Source organism: Sebastes fasciatus, chromosome 2, assembly GCF_043250625.1.
Source record: "Sebastes fasciatus isolate fSebFas1 chromosome 2, fSebFas1.pri, whole genome shotgun sequence".
In the NCBI taxonomy this organism is placed as follows: Eukaryota; Metazoa; Chordata; class Actinopteri; order Perciformes; family Sebastidae; genus Sebastes; species Sebastes fasciatus.
Genome location: NC_133796.1, coordinates 33,149,148 through 33,174,916, shown reverse-complemented (window position 1 = coordinate 33,174,916; position 25,769 = coordinate 33,149,148). Strand labels below are relative to the sequence as shown.

Here is a 25,769-nt window from a genome sequence, read left to right as displayed (position 1 = left end):
TCCCCGACGGCCAAGTTTCTAAAAACAGAGACAAGTTAAAACCAAATGCTTGGAGGAGTAGAGCCCAGCCTCGGAAACCACTGCTCCTCTGAGCTGTCTACCTCCGAGGCCTCAAACGCCCCCTCCTCCTGGAAAAACACAGCCCTGTTCAATCAACTAATTAAGAGCAGATCCTGCTAGACATTCAGTTGGTCAAATATTACGAAGTGTGAAAACACAGAATACAAAAGCATGTGGTCTGGAATCTGGAATAAAAGTCATTTTAAAGTAGATAAATAAAATAATGATTAATAATATGACTGAAAGTTCAGGCAAAAGCTTGTAAGCAGATATTTTTTTGTCAGATTTTAAAATATTTTATGTGGATCACTGGTTATTGGCCAGATTTCGTGCTCACTTTGGCTTTGTATAAATTATTTACTCAATTGTTTTGTATTTCCCACATGATCAGAGATCCAGGGGCTAGCCAAACCCTTTCTGGGGCCCCAAGTAAAACCGTATGTATTTTTGTCCCACCCTTCCTTCACAAATTTAGATCACAAAAATACAGCGATGAAAAAGGATCTGCTCATTTCAAACTCGTTCCTAGTAAATAAAATACATAAAAAGTGCGATATTAAAGTACCAGTGTGTAACATTTCAGAGGATCTATTAGCAGAAAAGGAATATAATATTCATAACTATGTTTTCATTAGTGTATAATCACCTGAAACTAAGAATCACTGTGTTTTTGTTACCTTAGATGAGGCGTTTATATCTACATAGTGAGCGGGTCCTCTTCACGGAGTCCACCATGTTTCTCCGGCATGTTTCTACAGTAGCCCAGAACGGACAAACCAAACACTGGCTCAAGAGAGAGACTTTCACATTTTTACGTTACCTGAAGGCCACCGTAGTTCTCCGACACATGTGAAACTGTGATAGCGTGAGACGCTGAGTGTAAAACCGTGGTACCGCCTGCCGCCGTCTGACTTCCGTGACTCCTAAAGTAGTGGTATTATGGTATGGATGGCCTCTGAGCGAGGCGAACGGCGTTACCACGGTTTTGCACTCAGCGGCTCACGTTACCGCAGTCTTGGAAAGGGAGGAGTGAGCGGAGGGGTACTCAGTTGGTTGCAATCTGCAACCGCACCATTAGATGTTGGCAAATCCCACACACCTTTAACTAAAAAAGACTGATAATTCATACCGGATTCAATAATATTACACCTGCAAGATTTCTATTTTTGTTTTTAGAATATTTTTGCCTCCAATGAGCTCCTGTGCAACTTCTATAGCAAAACTTCTTTCCTTTTTTTGTTTGTCACATTCGACTGACTCACTTTCAGAAAAATGAAGAAAACAACAGCAATCAGTGTTGCAACAGGCATTCATATATGGAACTGCTGTATTTAGACACACACAGAAAAAACTACCAGAGTCAAGGTACTGAGAACTATATTCAAAGTGTGGTTTCCTCTGCACTGCCTCACTTTCATCAGGTTGCCCCTCTCCCTGAGCCTGGACCCCTCCATGGCCACACTGTGGTGCAGCTTCCGCTCCAAGAAGGACTGGGCGGGGGTGGACCAAGCCATGTTGGTTTTGACTGAGTTTCCTGCTGTAGTAGTAAGTATAAAATTAGCCTTTTATGTGAATAGGTGGGGGTGTGACAGACACATGGCTGTGTTGGGACGGAGAGGAATGTAAACTACTTTTCTGTCAACAAAACTATTGTATGGCTGGTACGTGATAATGGTGTATAAAATGTGCGTGAAAAGAGACAATGTTTGTCTTGTGTTTACCAATTCAGTGCCAATTTAAGGTTTAAATGGGGGAAAAGCTGAGGCTGAATTGGGAACCAACTTGCGCAAGAGTCAGTAAACAAACATCAGTCCTGGATGCTCTGTTCTTCCAGCTTGTTTGCAGTCAACTACATTCACCCGGCATCTAAGGTGATCAGGTAATCTGGCCCTGATTAGATGTATGTAATGAAAAAGCAGCAGAGAAGTAGGTTTGTTAAGTTTACATCCTAAATATTTAATATATATATATATATATATATATTATATATTATTTATTTAATATTTTAAGACAGAAACTCTGCAGGTTTTCAATAAAACCAAAGATTACACAGGATGAACTCACATCAGAGAGTTGCAACGATTAATCGATTAGTTGTCACTAAATTAATCACCAACTATTTTGATAATCGATTAATCTGTTTGAGTAATTTTTAAGAACAAAGAAGTCTAAATTCTCTGATACCAGCTTCTTCAATGTGATTATTTCCTGGTCTATGACCATGAACTGAATATATTTGAGTTGTGGACAAAACAAGACATATGAGGACGTCATCTTGGACTTTGGGAAACACTGGTCGTCATTTTTCTTTTTTTTTAATAATCTTATAAACCAAACAACTAATCGATTAATCAAGAACATACATCGACAGATTAATCGTCAATGAAAATAATTGTTACTTGTAGCCACATCAGTATTGTCAATACTGTTTATATTGTTCCTATTTTTATATTTCCTTCTATTTAAATTGTTCATATTTTATATGTCTGTCTATTTTTGTTTTGCTTTTTTTCACTGTGTTGTATCTTGCTTTTTGTTTTTACTGATGCTTCTTGTTTCTGCACTATCCCATTTGCTGCTGTACACTGCAGATTTCACCACTGTGGGACTAATAAAGGAATATCTTATCTTATCTTATCTTATCTTTTCTTATGTTCCTCTCTGGTTGGAGGTGTGCTAATCAGTAACATAAGAAGCAGAAACTCAGCCTCCCATGGAGCACATTTGCCCATCACAGATTGAGATCTGGTGAAATTAATTCTGGTCTCTGCTGACACCTGCTGGACTGAGCTGCTTAAGACAATCATCAATTAAGTCAATCTGTGTGCATGTGGGACTGAAAAGAGGAAGTTTACACCATGTTATAGACATGAAGACGTTACTCTCCTACACACACACTTGAGAATAGGGCTGGGAAATATGACGATATACATTGTCAAAATGATATAAAAATGTCCAACATATATTTTTCTATATCGTTTCTATCACAATATAGATTAGGCATATATTTATTTATTTTTCTCTATATTTGACTTGAAACTGTTATCTTCATTTTGCACTCAAGCTAAAATTAGAAAATACTCAGTACTAGTCATTTTTAAAGTATTTAATTCACACAGTAGTATACAAAAATAGGCTTTACCATGTGGTTAGACTATTTTATTTATGTTATCGAGATATAAAATGACCTACTGTATATTGTTAAAGAAGATTATGGCCATATCGCCCATCTTTATTTGAGAACCCATTTTACATGACAAATGTGTGCATCAGTGACAGACAGCGAGTATTCATCCTCACATACTGTAGTGCACAGCTACTAAAACCAGAAAGATTAAAACATGTAAGTCACTTTACAGCAAACCAGTTTGTGTTGCTTTTATTATTAATTGTACAAACAGTGGGGTTCCAGGCGTACGTAGTGCATAGAAGCCTCTTGAAAGGTCTGATAAACAAATTTACAGATGTTTGTGGCGGGGGCAAAGTTTGGTACATATCGTCCTCCATTCTCATCTGGACCCCAGAAATACAGTCAGTTAAGCTTAGTGCAGACCTATTTAAACAACATGCCTGTTTTATAACATTCAACACTAACAGGAACAACATATATTAACACTTCATCATTCACAAAAGACAGCGAACGCATTGATTCTCCTCCTGGTCATTGTCCGACGGCTGCAAAAGTGTCTTTGAGTAATTTGTTCCACTCTCAGGGAAGTGCTCCAGTTTGATAGTGGGAAGTACCAGCATTTGATGATTTAGTCCATGTCTTTGGTTAGAGGTGATCTATGTCCGACATAAAGGGGTCACACCAGACCTTTTGCACATTTTAGCCCATTTACTAAGAATCACATATACTGTCTATTAAGTGAACCATTTCCCAAAGCATATTACTCTACTATTAATAGTCCTAAAGATTGTTGAGACGGTTTCACACTTTAAAATTAAAATAAATCTTGTTTCCTACTTCCGTGTAGATATAAAGCTGGGGGAGTGTCGTCACACAAGTGAAGAAACAACAGGAGTCAAGTTACCAGGTAACAACTCACGCCCCTAAATTCAAGCATGACATTTACAGTCTTCTCTGTAACACTGTTGGAAACAAAGTCAAATGAAATGATTAAAGCCAATCTCGGTCCTATTTTAAGAACTTTGCACCATTTCTTTGCAGAAGCTGTCCCTCAAAACATTTAAAAAGGTATTTTAGTAAGTGGTAAACGGGTGGACTCAAGTTGATTAAAACGGTCTGTGCTCAAAAACCCACCGAGACATGAAACCTGCTTGAGATAAAGCATCGTAAAGATCATGTCTTCTTTGTAATATTCAGCGTGATGGATTCTGTATATCAAGCCCGTTACAAGTAGATTTTAAAGGGGACATATCATGCTAATTTTCATGTTCTTAACTCTATTTTGAGTTTCTACTAGAACATGTTTACATGCTTTAATGTTCAAAAAACACATGATTTTTCTCATACTGTCTGTCTGAATATACCTGTATTCACCCTCTGTCTGAAACGCTTCATTTTAGCACCTGTCTCTTTAAGACCCCTTCCTGAAAAAGCCCAGTCTGCTCTGATTGGCTTGTGAGAAAAATATAGTGCAACTTTGTAAAGGTACGCTACGTTCCAAATTGCATACTTTTTCTTTTTACTTTTAGTACATACTGCAGCTGCCCATAAAAAATATATACTGTTGCATGTAGTATGTATACAATTGGGACATAATACTTTTATCATAACATTGCGCCTTGAACTTTAACCCTCTTGCTCATATATCCGTTGAGGTTTGTGGGTCAGAATAGCCAGAAAAGCATGCTGGCTTGCATACTGCAAAATGCGACAGGCTGTAGTAGGACATCCTGTCGCATTTTGGCATACTGCATTTGACATACTATGTATTGGGACATACTGAATCTTTTTCTTTCATACTAGTAGTAGTATGGTAGTATGGGTATTGGAACACACAGCTAGTTCTCAAGCCGTGAGCGATATATTCTAATGAGCCTTCATGTGACATAGGAAGGGGAGCCAAACCTGAATGGCTTGTTGAATCACATGTTTTCTGATCTAGACATCTATTACACAGTTTGTGGGTTGGTAGATACTCCAGATACCCAAATGTATGAGCACAAGCACTGGAAAAGTGAATTTTTCATGATATGTCCCCTTTAATACAATACCAAAATGAGTGGAAACAATGGCTGCCTGGATCTGGTTCGAAATCTTATCTTTATCTCATCTCGTCTGATTCTCTAATGTATTCTGTCAGATAAAGGCAAAAATGCCCCAAAATGATCTTAAGTCTAAAATACTTTTGCTTTGGAAAATGGTCAGCAGTAATGTAACATATAGATGATATGTAATAAATAGACTAAGGCATGCAAAATCACCTGTATGATCCATTAATACAGCAGACATACTTGAGGATCCTAAGTTCTTTTCGCAGGTTTGGCAACAAGCTGCCTCTCTCTCTCGAGCTCCTTCTCACGTTGCTGCTCCTTCTCCAGCGCCTCCTTCTGCTTCTGCTGCTGCAGCTTCAAAGCTCGTTTCTGACAAACAAAAACAACAGTCAACACATTTAATCAGTGTACGCATTGTTTAGTTTGCATATCATCCATCAAATTGTGCTCCTTATCTTTGACTATACTAATGCCAACTAAAAAGTACTAAGAGATACCTTTAGTTTAGTTGTTTTTTCGTGGAGCATAATCATCTCTTTCCTGACGTTCACCAGTTTATTGTGGTAAACCTTCGCCTCTGTAAACTAAAGACAACAAACTGGATTAGAAATCATTCCTGCCGGCAACAAACACGAGCAAAATGAACACAAATGAGATTATAATTCAGTCCAAACATACCAGTGAATTGAGGTCCAGTAAGGCATTACAGTCTCTGAACTTGGTGACTTCTTGGTCCAGCGTGTCTAACAATACCAGCTGATTTTGTCTGGTTGAGACAAAAATGAAGAAGAAGAAATCGAGTGTACTCTTTCACCAAATCAATGGGTATAAAAATGTACATATGCTGATCATTCAGACAATGACTGGATGTTTAGAAGTGTCCAGTAAACATTGTAAACATGAGTTTATGGTCTCAATCACTAGTCTCAAGTCTTCTTCAATACAGCATGATGTTCATTTAGTAAATTATGGTCCCATTTAGAGTCAAATAGACCATAAAGCAGGGGATGCTTTAGGGCGGGGCTACCTTGTGATTGACAGGTCTCTACCACAGCGTTGTCCAGTCTGGGTGTTTTCCGTGTTTTTGTCTTACAACTTTAACCCTTTCACAGTCTGTTTACAGTTCATGAAAGTTAATTATAACCTTTTTGGTCGCTTATAAATGTCTTATTCAGCGTTCGGTTCCACTTAGCTCCACCCTCTCGTGTCACTTCTGGTTGCAAATACCAAGATGGCGACGGCCAAAATGCCGAACTCAAGGCTTCAAAACAGCAGTCCACAAACGAAATGGGTGACGTCACGGTGACTACGTCCACTTTTTACATACAGTCTATGGTTTTTAACTCTCTGGGAAAATGGAGGAAGACCAGTGTTTTGTGTACTGTGAAGGTTTTTTTCTCACTAATTATCTGCACAGGACCCTGTGATAGTGATAAACCGAATGAAAGGGTTTTTGTTTCTTCTCTTTGTTATCAGTCAGAATACATTTTGTGTATCTGGAAAATCAACGCCTGCATGCTGGTCCATTCTTCCCCCTCGCACTACCAGACGCCAGCATGTAGATAGTGAGAGATTCCACAGCCAACAAATTCCCTGGAAGACACTACCAGCATTAAATCAACTGGTCCACCCAGTCCATCCTGTGCCACCATTTGTTTACTGCATACTTGTGTCTGTGTAGGTCAATAGGTTTGCGAGTGAATCACACAACGGACTGCTGTGCAGGCAAAGAGAGCTTGTTGTTAAAGATGTTTTACATATAATTTTATCGTTCACCCACCAATTAATAGAAATTTGTGAAGGAAGAATTGTTTTAAGAAAATAGTTCTTCACTGCTTCCTTTCTAATCTCCTTTACCCTGGGATTCATGGGACCATCCTCAATATTTAACATACAGATCAAAAGACAATTTACAAGCATGTTTGCATGGTTACAAAGCCTATTTTTTCAGTCTGATTCTCTTAGCACCTCGGTTAGCGCAAAGTTTTGAATGATTTCTTCTTTACATAATTCCTTGATCCTCCTTGATCCTCATCTTGCTGTGAGCTACAGAGACATTTTAAAGTAGATTATACAGCATTACAAGCATGAAAGAATTTAAAAACTTGGTTAAGGATTATGTGAGTCTGTCATTTCTTTGTATGTGTTTTTGTAATGTTTTGCCGTTTTGTTTTTTAAGTCTGTTATTTGTGTTTTTACATGTGGTGCTTGTGTGAAACGTTTACGCTGCCATCTTGGCGAGGAGCCCCTCGGAAATCTGCAATACCTATCAAATGTCATGAAACACCAAGCGAGGAAATACTCACGTGAGCTCTTGGAGGGCTCGTTTAGAGTTCTGCAGGTCTGGTAGGTAGTGAGAGAGTAATCCCTCGGTGAGTTTGTCCACTGCTTCCTTATCCACAAACACGTCCTCTGCAGGGGCTGAGCTTTCCAGACGCAGTGATCCCTGCTGGAGATCTGTCAAATATTAAAGAAAAAATTTGTATTGTGTCACCCAAGTCCGATGAATCCTTGAAATCTGACAGGCTACCTTTCACTGTTTTGTAAGATTGCATTGTTTTCAGCAATCTAGTGTCAGTCACTGTACTGAAGACATTGTGCAGTTCATCCCATATTTCACGTATCTTTTACCAAAATAATCACTGGACAATGCTGGTATAATAAGCATGCAATAATATAAATTGTGTTGCTCTGGCTCTATCTATCTGGCGTGGAGAGGAGGTCGTGTTGCTCTGGCTCTATCTATCTGGTGTGGAGAGGAGGTTGTGTTGCTCTGGCTCTACCTATCTGGCGTGGAGAGGAGGTCGTGTTGCTCTGGCTCTATCTATCTGGCGTGGAGAGGAGGTCGTGTTGCTCTGGCTCTATCTATCTGGCGTGGAGAGGAGGTCGTGTTGCTCTGGCTCTATCTATCTGGTGTGGAGAGGAGGTTGTGTTGCTCTGGCTCTATCTATCTGGCGTGGAGAGGAGGTCGTGTTGCTCTGGCTCTATCTATCTGGCGTGGAGAGGAGGTCGTGTTGCTCTGGCTCTATCTATCTGGTGTGGAGAGGAGGTTGTGCTGCTCTGCTTGACATCCTCCGGGATCCATCTTCTCATATATGTTCACATTATATGTATTCATTTTTGTCATGTCTGTGTTGTATTTTCATTATGTTGTTACTCTGTACACAACATCTATTGCACATCTGTCCATCCTGGAAGGGGGATCCCTCCTCTGTTTTGTTTTTGTTTGTTTTTTTGGGGGGGGGGTTCCTTATCCGATGAGAGGGTCGCACTGTAAAGGACAGAGGGTGTCGTTTCATGTACAGATGTAAAGCCCCCTGAGGCAAATTTGTGATTCGTGATTTTGGGCTATACAAAAATAAAATTGAAATGGACTTGATGCCCATAGTCTCTTCCTCGGACCCCCTAGTGGTCTCTCACAAATGAATGAAGATGCATGAGCTGCCCTCTGAAAGGCACAGACTGGGGCTGGATCATTCAGCTAATCAATAGTAAAGTTCATGCAGGCTGGTCATCAGACAGGTGTAGACAGGTGCAGAGAGCAGGTTAATCACACACCTTCACTGTGTGGGGGTTCACTCTGGAGCGAAGGTCCTTCATCTTCCATCTCCTCTACCTCCATATGCAACGACTCTGCTGACCCAGACTGCTTTTATAACCTGAAACAAAAGAGGCACCAAGAAACCAACACCGAGTCTATCAGATGGAGATGATCAGTCGAACGTTAGTTAGCGCATCACAACATCGATGAGGAAGTCTTTCAGCTAGCCCACTAAACTGCTTCATAACGTGTTACAGCGTGAACCACACTACCTGTAAACATCTCCCCTCAGTCAACACCGTCTTACCTGTTTCACCGTGTATTCATTAATGTAGGTCTTATGAGTTATTTCAACCAAAAGCTGCAGAGACAACGGTGAAGATGTTGTGTATTTGTTGCTGCGTCATGTGACTAGTGATGTGTCGGTCACGAACGAGACGGTTCAAAGAGCCGGCTCTTTTAAAGGGACTGTTTGTAACATTCAGAAATGCTTGTTAACAGCGACATCTGTGGCCGTTAAGTCAACGAGAGTCAGCGTCGGGCTCGCGCTCGCTCGCTCTACATAGACATGAACGAGAATCGTTCAAAACAGTGAGGCGACACACGTCAGCTAAAACTACAATATCACTCTATATTTCAGCTGCTTGGCAGTAATGTTAGCTGACCAGACGAAGGTCTCACCGTGAATCAATGCTGATCCTAGTGTTGGCTTTTCCTGCTCCAGCCCCGCTCCTTCAGCCCCGGAGGCTGAAGCAGCGGGGCTGAAACCTTATTGCCTCCCGACTGCGCCCGCAGCGAGACACGTTTCTCGCTGCGGAGCACTGTCACTTCACAAGACATGGGAAACCTCTGTTGGTCTGGAGGAGCTGCAGTTGTTATTTCTGCACAAACGTCCACTGTACATTCCCTAGATATTCTCAGAGCTAAACTAACTCTTCTGCAGTGTGGAGTGAGCGCGCGTTCACATCTAGAGGTGGAGCGAGACAGCGAGAACGCGCGCGGTGTGAGAGTGAAGACAAGCAGGCAGGCAGCTACAGGAGCAGAGACTCCGGCCACACGCGAGCGTGCATATGCGAGCGCGCATGGGATCCCGACCCGGTAGATTTATACGTGTAAAAAGTTACAAACAGTCCCTTTAAGTGAACGATAAGAGCCGGCTCCCGTCCGAGAGCCGTTTTTTTTTTCTTGTTGAATTATAAAAGGCAGAAGTGGTAAAATGAAGAGCTGTTTGGGGAGCCGAAAGAGCCGGCTCTTCTTGGTGAGCTGAGCCAAATGATCTGGCTCACTGAAAAGAGCCGGAATTCCCATCACTACATGTGACTGCTGCGTCATCACGTGACTGCTGCTGCGGGCGAAACCCAATTTGCTAGTGTTACTTCCGGAGTGCGGAGCTAGAGAGTGTGACGACTCTGATGTTTACACCAGTATTACCATGACAGCTTCTACTTTAAAGACCAACTGAGTGTGTAAGACCCTAACGTGTTTCTATTAGGTAAGTCAGGCTTTATATTTCTTAACATAATCACCACATTAAAGGGTTGTCTGTGTGTCTCTGAGTGACATGACCGAGAGCTAACAGTTACTAGCTAGCTGGTTGCTGCGTAGCCGAGGCAACAGCCCTCACAGGACTCTGTGTAGCCGAGGCAACAGCCCTCACACTCTGTTTATCATCTCCTGAGAGGAATGTGAGCGACTCTGTAGCACAGCAGGTCACCATCTGACCACATGAATAGGTCTGGAGTCAAAATGCTGAGCTGTACTGAGAACAAAGCTCTACAGGAACAGCTTTGTTTCAGCTGCAATTGTTCATTTAAATAAGTCCTAGCAGCTTTTGCACACATTTGTGGAAAGTTTATCCCTTTTCTCATTTATTGTGTCTTTTTTGTCCTGATATTTCAGTGTTTTTTTATATTGTTCTTGTGGCCTTCTTCTCTTTTTGCTGGGTCTTGATTCCAGTAAGCCTTTGAGTACTCTTTGTCATGTTTATGGTATGTCTGTCTCTTGTCTGTGCTCTACCTTATTGTCAATACGGATGTCATCCTCTATTTTGCTGCAAAACAAATCTACCTAGGGGTACAAATAAAGTCACCTGAACCTGAACCTGTACTGACGTGAAATGATGCTTTCTGGTGTCACTTTCTTTGTCTTGTCCAGGTGCTGAGATGGAGTAGAAATGCAAGAGTTCAACCTACAAACATGTGACCTGGGAGGACAGTAACCTACAGACAGAGCTCCCCTTGATACACCTCAGTATTAAAGATGTCAGGTGGGAACTTCTTGAGCAAGGTGCGGTCCGCCTTCAGGAGGGAGAGGAGCGACTGGGACCTGAGCGACACGGCCCCCCTCGACTTCGCTGACGAGCTGGCGGACGATGAGACGCCCAAGTTCAACAAGCTGAAGGTGGTGGTCTCCGGGGAGATGTCCGACTACTCTGCCGGAGCTCCGTCCAACGGGGTGGCTGTGAACACGCTGGTGGTGGCGGATGATGATGACTCGCTGCTCGACTCCTCTTCCAGCCTGGGCAGCCCGGGGTTGAACATGGACCCCTGTGACAGCTGCACCAAGAAGAGGGAGAAGATCAAGCACAAGAGGGTGATGAAGAGGCTGGTCTTTGCAGCTTTGCTGTATTTCTTTTTCATGACAGCTGAGATTGTAGGTAAGAATGTGCAGAGTGAAACTCACTATACAGTATTGTTTTATCAGTCTGTGACTTGTCCTGACAAGAAACTTGACCAACCTGTCACAGAGATGTGGGAAACAAACTGTCTGTAAGGCTTTCAAGATGTGTTTGTCTGGGCAAGGCTGTTCTTAAAGCAGCGGTGGGTAGAAATGGAGCAAATATGATTAATAAAAGTTATTTTTATAAAACGGTCACTATATCCTGACAGTAGTGCATGAGACAGGTAATTGAGAAAAAATAGTGGGCTCTGGTGTCCTCTGGTGCTCCTAATGGCATCTGCAAGATTTCACAGACCGGAGGAAAACAACCAATCAGAGCCGAGCTGGAGCCTGCCGTCTCTGAGCAGCTGTCAATCACTCACAAACTCTGATCAAAAAGTCAAACTAGGCAGCACTGATCAAATATGAATCAATATTCTGTTACTGTGATGCTTATTTCTCACCTCAAATGTTTTCAGAAACATCTTGTAGTGTACTGTTCAGCTGTAAAATGAGAAAGTTTGTGACCCGGCAGCCATGTTGAGATCAGTTGAGGAAATACCAAGCACCGCCCACCAGCCGGAGCAAATTTTTTAATACATATTGATTCATATTTGATCAGCGCTGCCTAGTTTGACCGTTTGATCGGAGTTCGCAAGTGATTGACAGCTGTTTCCATTGAATGAACAGCAAATAGGAATGCTCTCTCTGAAATGACCTGTGATTGGTCAAAGTCTCCCGTCACGGGCTAGATTTTCTAAAGCCTGAAAACAGAGCCATGAGAAGGTGCAGAAGTCTAGTTTTCTCTCAGAACACGTGAATTACAATATGCTGAAAGGTTATTATGGAATTTTTGCCCAATGATGCACAGAACATTCTGCCACTGAAACTTTAATGCCAATACCTTACAATGATCAACCAGGGAGAGACATTGATTGTTCCTTTCACTTATCAACAGTCAATAAGTTTACAAAATGAACTCCAATGCCCCCTGTAAAGTGGCTTTCCAATCTTGTTTTACAGCAGAGGTGGGCTACCTTGCCTGAAACAAAGTACCTCCACTAACATCATAAAACATTAACCTTTAGGAAAAGGGAGCAGAGGTTGCTATTTCACACAGGCTGCATTTTAATGAGTGTTAATGTTTAATGATTAACGATCCAATATCATCGATACGTATCATCATCTTTAACATCTTTAAGATAACGCCTTTACTTTGAAATTCTTAACTGAAAAAAAAACATTTGCACTTAAACATGAGAAATGTGGCACATTTTTTTTATTGCTTTTATTAAAAAGTGATGCCCAGTCATAAAAATGTCAAATCATAATTTAGTTGCTTTTTGTGAGTTTATATAAATATAACTGATTGTGTTAAATATAAATTAAATATGATATTGTCTCATATCAATCAAAGGCCCCTGAATTGAATCAAATAAAAATCATATCGTGGCAGACTTTGTGATATCAGCGAATATCGTATCGTTGTCCAAAGAATCAATATAATATCATTTTATGATGAAACTTGTGATTTACACCTCTATTGAGCACCACCAATCACATTCTAAGGAGAAATCTAAAGAGACATATTTCTCAACCAAGGTGTACAACCACAAACTATCTGCATGCTTAAATATCAAGAGAAAAGCACAAATATCTTTATTGTAATTTAGCTGAATTGAGCTCAGGATGATAAAATACGATCCATTGCAACAAGGGCTGTCCTCAACCAAAGAAATTCTTAATCAACTAACAATCATATGATTTTGTCGACTAATCGATTCATTGATCTAATCGACAGATCTGTAAAACTGAGTTTCTCAAAGAATCACACAAAAGCACCACTCTAAATGTTGTGTTTACCAGAGATGTGCTCATAAGTTTCTTAGACATAAGTCAGTCATTATGAAAAAGCATAAAAAATGACTAATCGTTAAAACTGAAGTGATCTTGATCAACAAAGAGGAAAAGGACAGATTAGTTGACTAAGGGGGGGTAACCCTAGATACAATACAATACAATATTTGAATCATCACCGTACCACGGAGCCACTAAAGTCCCGTCTTGTGCGCACAAGTTAATTATCTTGTGGGAACAAGTTTTAATCATGCATGCACAAGATAATTAACTTGTGTGCACAAGATAAAAAATAGCCCCTCACAGGACTTTAGTTTCAGTCTTTTAGGTTGTATGTAAGCTTTCAAGTATTTGTTTCAGGGCTGTTGCATATGATTGTTCATACCTCTATCTACCTATACCGACTCTACATCAAGACCGTAGTTGCTGCAGTTTCTGTCAGTCTGGGTGGAAAGCAGCCGGAGGCCCCAATGATTGATTATATGTCCAACCATCATTTCAACCTCTGCTGCAGGAAAAAGCCTGTCCTGCTGACTTGCTTGTGCTGAATAATCTCCTAGATTATTGATTTATCTTTTTACAGCACCACAATACAGTACAGGGTTGTTGTTATTTTGATAATCTTTGGATCATACATTTTCTGGTTGAACATGATTATACCAAAAAGAAAACCATGGCACAAACATAAAAAAATGGCATTCCGAAAACCATTAGGTCGATGTGTGCGAGATATTTCCTGTTTGGCAGTCCTTGCAGCAATTTGTTTTCACACTAAATAGAGGGCTTTTGTTTTCTTTATGAGTCAGTGTTTCTTAATAGAAAAGTGGTGACCGCAACACAGCTTCTTTGTTATGTTTTTGCTGATAGTGTGTGAGACAGTTCACCATTTTGTTTATCAGATGGTCACATTAGAATAGATCATATGCTGTTTTTAAAATTCAATTATTATCTACCAAGTGAATCATCAAAAAAGAAATGTACCCGTGGCTCTAAAGAGTACCTGACGGTTCACAGCAGAGCTGGAAGTCTAACCATGTACTTTACTGTCAGTGTATATCTGCATGGAGCCTACACCCTTCTAAATTTGTGTTGTTTATCTCAAAATCTCTGCATGCACAAATCTCTTATAGATCTCAGCAGATGTTGTTTCAGTTGTCTTTGTCTTTTACTTCCAGGTGGTTACTTGTCAAACAGCTTAGCTATAATGACTGACGCTGTGCACATGCTGACAGACGTTGTGGGCATTTTGTTTTCTCTGCTGGCCCTCTGGCTCTCCACCAAGCCACCCACAAGGAGATTCACCTTCGGCCTGCATCGCCTCGGTAAGTTTCTGATCTCACAAGCACCTTCGCACTTCCTCTTTCCACCTCCCCTTTCTCTCTCTACACAAACAGATACAGGTGGTTTTCATGCAGATGAGTCAACAAAGAGAGTATTTGTTCAGCAGTGTTCAAGCAAGATCAGTTACCAGATAAGACACTTTAGATTTAATTATAAATAGCGATGCAGATTATTGAAATTTCTGCCAATAACTGATACATTTAGGTCACTTTGGATGTTACCAATATGAATATTTATCATTTCATCACGACACCATTGTGTGTCTAGTTTCCACCAGTGGAGTTTACCTATTAGAGTGTAACTGTGGTGTTTGGTGCAGATATAGATGTACAAAATACTGCTTTGTTACTACCTATCCTGATTTATTACTGGACACTACACTGTTGCCAAATGGCTGCAATCACTCATGGAGATAAACAGCAATTACTTCAACTCAAATGTAGAAACAAAGTATGATTATTTCTGTATTTATTTTGGCATAACATTGTCAAACATCTTTGTTAAGCATTTTTCAGTTGGATCCTTCAAAGCTTCCCTGTAAGACTATCACACAATTGACTGAAGCAAAACTAAACTGGTTTCATGTAATTAACCCTTATTTACACAAAGTAGGTTGGTTAACAGTTATAATGAAAAAACTAAATAACTGGATCAGACATAATCATTAATAAAACAACAGAGTAATAGACAACAAACAAGGTACATCCTCACTTTAAGCAGTTATATCTGGTTACAGGACAGTTATTGAATAGTCTAGAAGATACAGAAAGGTACACGTGATTTAATTTTTAGATGACATGGCAGATTATTCCATGACGCTGCTGCACAGTAAACGGTAACAGCAAACAGTAAAACAGTGGTAGATCACGCTGTTCCTAAACCAGTTATTGCAGCGGGTCAAGAATGAGCCAGAGCAGCAAAAGATATGAGATGGCAGCTGTCCAACAAGGGCTTCTAAATAAATACCTGCACTGCAGCAAACCATAAATATGTTTTTTAGGGCAGTGGTGGCCTAAAGGTTAGAGAAGCGAGCTTGGGACCGGAAGGTTGCCGGTTCAATCCAAAAAAAAACAGTGGTAGGTCACGCAGTTCCTAAACCAGTTATTGCAGCGGGTTAAGAATGAGCCAGAGCAGCAAAAGATATGAGATGGCAACTGTCCAACAAGGGCTTCTAAATAAATACCTGCGCTGCACCAAACCATAAATATGTTTTTTAGGGCAGTAGTGGCCTAAAGGTTAGAGAAGCGAGCTTGGGACCGGAAGGTTGCCGGTTCAATCCCCCGGAACGTTTTCTATGTGATGCTCTATTTAAATGTAATGATGCCAGTAAAGGTCACGAAAGTACACTGGAACTTGATAATGGTGTCACATTTTATTTTGATCCAGTTTATATTGTATATGGACTAGGGATTTTTTTATTTTATTTTATTTGAATACCCCCATTTATTTATATCATTCTGATATTTTACTTTTTAATTGTTGTTATACCTTGTCTGTGCATATGTGTGCATGCTGTGTATACGTACGTAGGGGTTTGTATGTACTGTCCGATATATCTTAAAGACAATAAATGCAGTTAAAAAAAAAAAGTAATATAATTGTAATGATGCCAGATCCTAAGACATCTGTATTCTGTGATCCTCTCAATATTAAACCCAGTCAGAGTGGAGATGTGCTTTGTAAGTTATTTTAATCTATATTATATTTATATTAATCATCAAGAACTAAATTGAGATTAATAAGGGTATCTTTCAGTGTTTTTAAAGTGGAGTAATTTCTCAGTGGATTATAAAATAGTATTGTCCACTTAAATGCAGGGTCCATGATCTTGAGAAACCAGCAAGAGTGCAGTAGATTTAAAAAAAAATGATCCAATCAAAAAACCCATCCCAATTTTGCCAACTCTTTTCCAATGAGACTAGTTAACAGCACAAGCACTGGCTGCTAACTAGCTCCAAGAGTCACAAAATCTAAAAATCTAGAGAGAAAGTCGCCAAGTCAGCAACACCGACAGTCCGTCGCTTCAGACCTCCCTCCAAAGCCACTCCCTCAAAATTGTCATTATGAACGTAAACAACGAACATGACTGTTGTTGGTACTCACAGCTGTGAAGCTAGCAGCTTGTGGAAGACTTTGGTGATGCGCAATGAGGGCAAAGTGCTCTCAGGCTGGCAGGTAGACAGGCATCTACGTCTAACCATTTCATTCGGGCCAAATGAAATGATTGAACAAGTTTATTACCGTCCTGCGACAGCCAGAGATACCAGATTTTTTTCTTTTTTTTGTCAGAGCATTTTATTTATTGATTGCTGTCGGGATGTAATGAGAATTTCAACAAAATTAACAAAAATGTTCAACAAATGACAGCATCATTTATATAAATGGAGGACAGGACAGCGTCCAAACTGGATCCCAGTTGGAGCCATTGAAACAAAATATATTTGATCAGAAACAGCATGTAGTATAGAGACTGAAATGCATTTCCATATTGCTTGAGGCTTGGATAATGCATGTGGTGATAATATTAATGATCTTTGTGACACTGTTTCATCGTACATCACATTCTGTGTAGACTCCACTGTCCCAACTAAAAGCGTTGTTATTTATCCAAATAACAAACCTTGGCTAACAAAGGAGCTTATATCAGTTATCAACAAAAAGAAACTGACCTATTGGACTGGTAATCTCCTTGAGAAAAAGGCAGTTTCTCGAGCAGTACGAAATGAAATAAGGAAGGCCAAACATAAGTTTAAGGAAAAATTGAAGCACAATATAGCAGTGGAGACCTTAGAGCAGCCTGGCAAGGTATCAAGAATATGGCCTCCATAAACCAATACACTGAGACCAAAAAATCCATTAGTGTAAATGGAGTGGATAACTCTGATTTGCCCAACACTTTCAACTCCTTCTTCTCTCGCTTTGAAAGGTCTTACTTCACTGAAAAATAATCTTTATGCAGAAAATCCCTCGAACCTCTAATTGAAATTGTGATATCTCAGGAATGTGTCACAGCATTATTTAAGAAGGTTAAGCTTAGGAAAGCTGCTGGTCCCGACAGCATCTGTGGGCGTGCTCTGCATCACTGTGCCGACCAGCTCAGCGGGGTTTTCACCAGTCTGTTCCAAACTTGTGCTGATCTTGGCCAAATTCCTACAATCTGAAAGACGTCAACCATCATACCTATTCCCAAATCAAAAACCCCCAAAGAACACAGTGAGTTCAGACCTGTGGCGCTTACATCACTAGTAATGAAACATTTTGAGAAGATTTTAAAGGATATTATTGTGTCTTCTATAAATGGAAAACTTGATCCCCTGCAATTTGCTTATCAGCCAGACAAATGTGTGGATGAAGCTAAACGTTTTATACTGGACATTGTGTATAAGCATCTAGAGAAACCTGGAGCTCATGCAAGACTTTTATTTGCAGACTTTTCCTCTGCTTTTAACAAAATGCAGCCTCACATCCTGATTGAGAGACCTGCCTCTCATTTTGATCTCCCAGACCAGCTACTCATGCTGATTTTAAATTTTCCTACTGTGAGGGTCCAGCAGGTTTTCGTGAATGGACAGTTTTCTGATGACACTGTCCTGTTATCTCTACTTCAAGGCTCAGAGTCTGATCATGGTCCTGCATTACCTGAGTTTGATAAAAGGTGTGATGATAATCATCTTGACCTCAATGTTTCCAAAACAAAAGAAATGATCAGTGACTTCAGACACAAGACTGACAACAAAGCTAGTGTCATACACGGCGAAGATGTTCAGATTGTGGAGTCCTATAAATATCTTGGAACTGTGTTGGATTTTAAACTTAAGTTTCATATTAATACAGAGTCTATTATCAAACGAGGTCAACGGAGAATCTATTTAATGAGGAAGCTGAACTCTTTTAATGTCAGCGAGAGGATCTTAACTAACTTTTATTGTTCTTTTAACGAAAGTCTTCTGACCTTTTCTTTTATTTGTTGGTTCAGCGGCTTAACCATCAAGGACAAAAACAGCCTGTATAGCATTGTTAAGGTTTGCTCCAAGATCACTGGAGTCCAACAAAGAGACTTGTGTTCCCTCTGGGAGAATCAGGTGGTTAAAGAAGTCTAAAAATAGTATTAGCCAACCACTTCATGTTCTGTCTCCTGAGTTCTCATTGATCCCTTCAGGCCGCCGTTATCAGGCACCTGTGAGGAGAACTAACCGTTACTCCAACTCTTTTATTCCTTCTGCTATCAGGTTATTAAACTCAGACAGTAGTCATTTCATGTGAGACTTTTATGGACAGTTCCCTTACATGTGAATCATGTAACAATGTCTATTTATTGTCTATTTGTTTTCTCTTATCTATTTTATTGCTATTTATTATATTTTATTAACTCATTTGCTGTCCTTCACAAACCTCTGTTTGTCAGTTCTACTGGTCTGTGATTGACATAACATTTTGGATGGTTGTCTGGATGTTGTCTGTGTGTGTTTGTGGGGTAAGCTGTGAATTGAATTGCCCTTCTTGGGATCAATAAAGTTGTCTGAATCTGAATTAACACCAATATATTTGGCATTATTTTGGTATTGTTTCTGACACCAGTAGATACTTGTAAGCAGTTGTTGCCCCGTACTGTAAAGCTAACTAGTATTGTTCATCCTTAGGTATTTAGGTCCATTATAAATTAGGTATTTCTCTTTGTTCCCTGTTTTTTATTGTCAAGAATATGCGTTGTATCTACAACTGATTGTGATTTCCTGATTTCCTAGAGGTGGTATCGGCGGTCCTCAGTGTGGTGCTCATCTACATTCTGACGGCCGTTCTGCTCTATGAGGCGGTTCAGAGGACGGTGCACCAAGAGTTCGACATAGATGGAGATATCATGCTCATCACCGCAGCTGTGGGAGTGGCTGTCAACCTCATGTAAGTCAATATGTATATAAGTAAATGTTTTGTTTACAGAAAGGCTTTTACAAAAGGAGAACAGAAGTGCAGTTATGTGACACCGCTGAGTGTGTCCCTGTGAGTGTCAGCAGTAATGTAACAGTTGAGTCCAAAGTACTGTCTAAAATGCACTTCATAGCTTTCAGGTGCTGATCCTCAGTGTGTAATGTTTGACCGTAGTCAGTTGGTGAAAAAAATAAAGAGTCACTGACTGTCAGTTAAACCATGATTGGATAATATATACAGTATATACTATGCCTAAAATAAAAAAACTCTTTCTTTGTTTTCTTGTGTCTTACAGAATGGGTTTCTTGTTAAACCAAGGTGGCCACCTCCACTCACACGGACATGGTCACTCTCACGGCCACGGCCACTCTCACGGCTCTGCAGCCTCAGGTTCTCAGTCAGCTGGGTCGGGTCAGCAGCACGGCAGCCTGGCTGTAAGAGCTGCCTTCATCCACGCTTTGGGAGACCTCGTCCAGAGTGTCGGGGTGCTCATAGCTGCCTACATTGTCCGCTTCAAGGTACCCTGCCGTGTTCAAGAATGGTTTGTCATGAATGTTAACAATTAAGGGCGCTTTGAAGTCACCATTCAGTCCGTTTTAATCAAACTCGGGTGCGGTTCGTTGTGAACGCAGTAGTCATACTCTGGTGCGGACCAAAACAATCGGTGAGAGACCGTTTGTCTTAGAACTGTTTCCAAGTGAACCAAAATACAGGCTGCCTGTGTGGTCATTTGTTGAGATAGACACAGGTAAATGACAGGTTAACATGAGTGGGAGAGGACTGACCTGATGTTTGCTTGACATCTGGGCCAAAGAGAACTTACAGAATATGCTAAATAAAGTCCACAAAAATACTGACGTTTATAAAGTCATTCGAGATAAACTGGAGAAGGAATTCAAGCACACAGTAGATCAGTGCCGAGTCAAAGTGAAAACACACCACAATTCCCTGCATAGAAGTGGCAGCTCTCGATACAAAAAAGCAAAATTTTGCTCCTTTGTACACACCCCTCAGCTAATTTTTTTTTTTATTTGGTCGGCTTTAGTTGCACTGTGAAACGAACCAGACTGAATAGAAAACGAACAAATTCAAATCAATTTCACTCTGATTCAGACAAACCAAATGGACTAAAGCTTGTGAAAGCACCAGAACCTTTGTTTAGGAAACCTTGAAATATCTTTCATCTAATATAATTTAACGTTTCTTTCAGTAGACTAGTTTGATTTTCTTTCTATGAATATGGAAAAGATTTGCGGTTGTATTGTGCGTGACATTTTTTTAGAAGTTGATTGAAAATCATGTTGAATATCATCCCAGAGCACAGGGTGAACCATTTAGTTGTGTGTATATATACAGTACATGCTCAGTAACAAGGTCAATGCATGTGTTGGTTGAGCTGGATGTCATCCATGTCTGACTCTGAAACTCTAGTAGAAACTAGTGTTTTTGTACCATGTAGTTATTCTTTTTCCAGTGCTGTATTTCTGTGTAACTGTTGGCTGTAATTGGTGGTTCCTAGTTTTAAGTTCAACACTTTAATTTGGAATAACTATTGGGATAGCCAAGCATGCGTTTGGCGCTCAACAAATACATGCATTCATCATAGTAACTAATTATGTTGATGTAATTCTGACTCCACAGCCGGAGTTTAAGTTGGCAGACCCCATCTGTACCTACATCTTCTCCATTCTGGTTCTCTTCACCACATTCCGCATCATACGAGACACATCCGTCATCGTGCTGGAGGGTAAGTCTTTGGTTCTAGTCCCAGAGTCAGATTATTGAGTATTCAGAGTGGTGTGGATGCATTAAGGTGTTGTTTCTATCCTGCTGTGTCAGGTGTTCCCAGACATCTGGACACCCGGAGAATCAGAGAGGACCTCCTGAAGCTGGAGGACGTCCAATCAGTGGATGAGCTGAATGTTTGGGCGCTCACAGCTGACAAGACTGCAGCACTAGTGCATCTGCAGCTCAGTGAGTAGCTACACAACATCATTACACCCAATAAGGCAAAGGGGAATGTAAAGGAATATGTTTACAGTAATATTGTGTGAATTATCAAATTTATTATTCAGACACAGTAGCAATAGTTGCCCATATTTACATTTACTTTCTTAGTTTGATTTATTTGATTTATGATGACTTATTTATTCTACATGACAAATTTCTTAATTGTAGGTTTTGCAATCCCATTAAGGTTTAAGTAGATGAGCATATAAATGGGCTTCAGAATATTCAACATTTGTGATGTTTTCAAGCGTCTGCGCCGGCGACAGCCATGGACGTCCGTCCGTACGATTCTCGTGACCGCGTTATCTCAGGAACACCTTGAGGGAATTTCATCAAATTTGGCACAAACGTCCGCTTGGACTCAAGAATGAACTGATGAGATTTTGGTGGTCAAAGGTCAAGGTCACTGAAACAAATACGTCAAACACATTTTTGGCCATAACTCAAGAATTCATATGCTAATTATGACAATTTGACATTATTTTATTCAGATATAATCAAATTAGTGAACAACAGAGAAAAATGTACATCACAAATCACTAAAGCCCAAATTGACGTCATCAAATAGTTTGTTTTGTCTGAACAACGGTCCAAAACACAAAAATGTTCAGTTTGCTATCATAAGACAAAGAAAAGCAGCAAATCCTCAAAATGTCGAAGTTATAACTTCAGCTCTAAAAAGTGAATTGCATATTTACTGAAAATTTAATGCAGATTTAAATAAATATTCAACAACCAGGTCAACACGTGTTTTAATAAATACCACAGACAGTGATTACAGCTTGAAGTCTTGCTGGATATGTTTCTGTCTGGTTTTGGCGTGTCATTTGTTTTAAGATTTTCTCAAAATCAGTCACGTTAGATAAAGAGTTTCGTCCAGGAACATCTACCTTCAAGTCTTTCCACAGATTCTCGGAGGAATACATGTCAGTGTTCTGGTTTAGCAGCTTTTGGCTTGACCACTTTGATTTTCCAGGGTTGATTTGGCAGCATGTTAAATATTTGTCTAAGGTCTTTATCCCTCTGTAGCGAGATCTGCTCTGGTATTTGCTTGTGTTTGGCTTCGATCTTTGTTTGGGTGATGCTGCCTCCATCAGGCTTCACGGTAGGGATGATGTTCGATGGATGAGGTACTGAGACGTGTTTCTGCCAAATGTTGCATGTTGCAGAAAGACTCAGGACTTCAGTTTTCATTTCATCAGACCAGAGTTTTTGCTTTTCATCTCTCAAGAAACTTAAGTGCCAGTTCTTCCCTTGGCTCTCACCCTTTATCCTTGCAGCATCCATGTTCATACAAAAAAGAAGAGTGATTTTATGATCACTGTATGTTGATGAGAAAAAAAGTCAATCATTCATCATTTTGATCCAGTTTGAATTCAAGCTGTTGTTTACAGAAAATACTGAGGACATTGTAGAAATGTAGTGTTGCACATGTTGCTCCTTGGTATTTGCTTCTGTATTAAGATGTGAGGCCCCTCATGGAAATGGTCTACAGCATACTCATATTCATGTTTGGCAGGCTCCAGATTCTTCACAACGGGGAGCTGTTTGGTCATTTTCAAAGCAGTTAATCTACACATGCATCTTAGGTCACCTATAGGAAACAAAAGTAATATCAGCAGCAGTTTAGACCTACAGGTGAAGACATGCTAACCTGTTACTGTGACTTCTCTTTCTGACTGGTGCTGTAGATTTGAAGTCACACAAACTACATAAGTATCTAATTTTGACTTCACTTGTGGGATTAGAGATGTGAAACAAAATACTTAAAGGGGAACTATGCCCATTTTCACGCTATGGTCTAAGACAGTCCAAAAAATATTAGTAAACATGAACAACTCTCCCAAATCCAAAAACTAGAGTGCTAAAACTCAAACTTGTAATAGCTGCTCTGTAGACAATGAATTGGGAGAGATGCTATAGATGTTTTGAGTATATGGGAAAATTTTCTGTTTCACAGCTGAGAACACCACAATAGAATAAAGCTCATTTGGGTATAAAAACATTCTGTGGGTCCAAAAAAATCAGTCTCCCATTCATTGTCTATGGAGCAGCTCCAGACTTTATACCCAATGACATCACAAGTTTGAGACTTACTTCGCTGGTTTCTGGTTTTGAGAGAGAGGAGCTAGGAGCTTATGTTCACACACATTGCTTGAATTTTCCGAGGCCATGGAAATACCATATTGGAATTCTTAATTTAGGTGGTGTTCCCCTTTAAAGACCCCGAATCATGTCTCATGAGTGGGATTGGATCATGTCCCAATCTCATTCTAAATCTAAGCAGGTTTTGTGTATTTAAATGGGAACTGGACTGCATTTATATAGCGCTTTTCTAGTCTTGGCACCACTCAAATCACTTTACAACCATAGCCAGCATTCACACACACACACACATTCATACACCGGTGGCAGAGGCTACTGTACAAGGTGCTGCCTGTTCCACAGGAGCGATAAACAGTCACACACAAACACTATTGTCGGTGCTTGTATCGTGTCATTTCCTGTTAGTATAGAATGATTAAGTATGTTGATTTCTTTTTGTATACTAACTGTAAAACAACAATATAGTAAGACAATTATTACATACATATAGAATTAGTATGTAGAAGGGAATACACCTTTTTTCCAAGCAGACATTTTGATAGCAGGAAAGTACAGATGTAACTAACGACATCAACGATGGCTCAGTTCCAGTAAAGTGTCCCAGTAAACCATTCCAGGAAGCCAGTGCCCTGAAACCGGAAAATTTGATTAAATACACTTGGGTTTTTCCTGCTCTGACATGTCAAAATGTCTGCTGTGGACATACTTGGGACACACTGTAAGTTCTTTCATTTAAACTGCATTTTTGTGTTCGCAGCGCCCTCTAGTGCGAGCAACTGGGAGGACGTCCAGGCGAAGGCCCGCCACCTGATGCTTCACACCTACGGCCTCACCAGGTGCACAGTGCAGGTGCAGACACACCGGCTGAGGCCGGTACGCAATTGTACACACTGCCAGCAGCCCAGCGCCTAAAGAGAGAGACTCCTGCTTACGGTGACCTCCACAGTGTGGTTCATGGAGCCAGACGGCAGAGAGTACAGCACACAGAGAGCCTGGATGTCGCACCGTTGCCTGTCACAGCTCAGTGACTGAGCAGGACACGGTATGTAAATGCATAAAAGACCGGTGCCAAAAGACAGTCGGCGGAACAACAAGGAGATGCACATTTCTAACTAAAGGATCACGACAGCCTCCATGGACCTTATGCTCTGACGCTTGCAAAGCTTTCGGAGTGGAGTTTGAATGCTTGAAGTCTCAACCGAGAAGAATGAAAAACTTGCTCTTAATTCACCATTCAAGCCTATTCCAACCTTTAACTTTTTTTTGTATTTTACACTTTGATTTATCACAACTGATGTTTTGTCATCAGGTGCAAATTTTACTTTTTGTTACTAGGTGTAGGAGGACTGTATTCTAGGATTTTATTATTTTACTGCGGATGTCAGCAAATGATAATATGCATATATGGTGCATATGAGCTGTCCTCCTCATCACCGGCATAAGGGAGGCAAAAACACCTTACTGTGTCCCTTTAGTAGACATTACATCTCATCAAATGCACTTAATCATTAATATTCTTCTGCCAAAGTCTGTTGTAAGGCAGATGTTTTTAAAAGACAACAACTGTAGGTATTCTTAAAGCAGCCTGAACTGAACAACACTTAAAACACACTTTTAACATTTTATTCTAGCATGTCTCTTAATTAATTGTGGGGAGCGCGCAACTGACAATCAAAGTGTGGCTGACTTTGAAAAAGGGGAAATGTTACTGTGGGTTGGACCAACGTCAGTATGGTTTCAGCCTCACACTCTATACTCAGCTTCTTTCCATATCATTAACTTACAGTATGATAATGCAGACAGGTTTGTGAAATCTTCAGTATTTCAGAGTTGCTGTGTTCTTCAGGGAGGGAGGTGTGATTTGAAATGTGCCAATAACGGTGTTAATAGTATTATCTCTGTCAGGTGTTGAGAGGCTGTGGGGGGGTTTTATGATAAACCTTTCATCGAAGGAAATCAGGAACTGGATCACTGTTTTTGTTTATAATAAAGTATTTAATCTTTTGTGTGTCTCTGTATTTTGTTTTTCTGGACAACTTCATGTTAGGAAACTTTTATTCTGCACAATTTATCCACTTATGTTCACAGT

At 40.2% G+C, this 25,769-nt stretch overlaps 2 protein-coding genes across 6 annotated transcripts; one reads left to right on the top strand and one right to left on the bottom strand.

The window, feature by feature from the left end:
• Positions 1–3,261: 3,261 nt before the first annotated feature.
• On the bottom strand, positions 3,262–9,241 carry bloc1s6 (biogenesis of lysosomal organelles complex-1, subunit 6, pallidin). Of its 3 annotated transcripts, none has more exons than XM_074620528.1 (7): positions 9,090–9,241; positions 8,800–8,900; positions 7,548–7,698; positions 5,920–6,007; positions 5,739–5,825; positions 5,482–5,610; positions 3,262–5,323 (listed from the first exon to the last, which is right to left on the bottom strand). In XM_074620528.1, the coding sequence occupies exons 2-6, from the start codon at positions 8,861–8,863 to the stop codon at positions 5,491–5,493; spliced, it is 510 nt and encodes a 169-aa protein (XP_074476629.1). In that variant the 5' UTR covers positions 8,864–8,900; positions 9,090–9,241; the 3' UTR covers positions 3,262–5,323; positions 5,482–5,490. The 3 variants fall into 3 exon arrangements, with proteins under 3 accessions (XP_074476629.1, XP_074476637.1, XP_074476618.1); XM_074620536.1 differs by having other exon boundaries at positions 3,262–4,152; XM_074620517.1 differs by having other exon boundaries at positions 3,262–5,610.
• Positions 8,944–25,684, top strand: slc30a4 (solute carrier family 30 member 4). Of its 3 annotated transcripts, none has more exons than XM_074620501.1 (8): positions 8,944–8,964; positions 10,937–11,438; positions 14,473–14,619; positions 19,384–19,537; positions 19,860–20,082; positions 21,206–21,311; positions 21,404–21,538; positions 24,438–25,684. In XM_074620501.1, exons 2-8 carry the CDS (start codon positions 11,042–11,044, stop codon positions 24,590–24,592), a joined length of 1,317 nt encoding a protein of 438 aa, XP_074476602.1. In that variant the 5' UTR covers positions 8,944–8,964; positions 10,937–11,041; the 3' UTR covers positions 24,593–25,684. The 3 variants fall into 3 exon arrangements, with proteins under 3 accessions (XP_074476602.1, XP_074476586.1, XP_074476594.1); XM_074620485.1 differs by lacking the exon at positions 8,944–8,964 and adding an exon at positions 10,099–10,274; XM_074620493.1 differs by lacking the exon at positions 8,944–8,964 and adding an exon at positions 10,546–10,770.
• Positions 25,685–25,769: the final 85 nt, after the last annotated feature.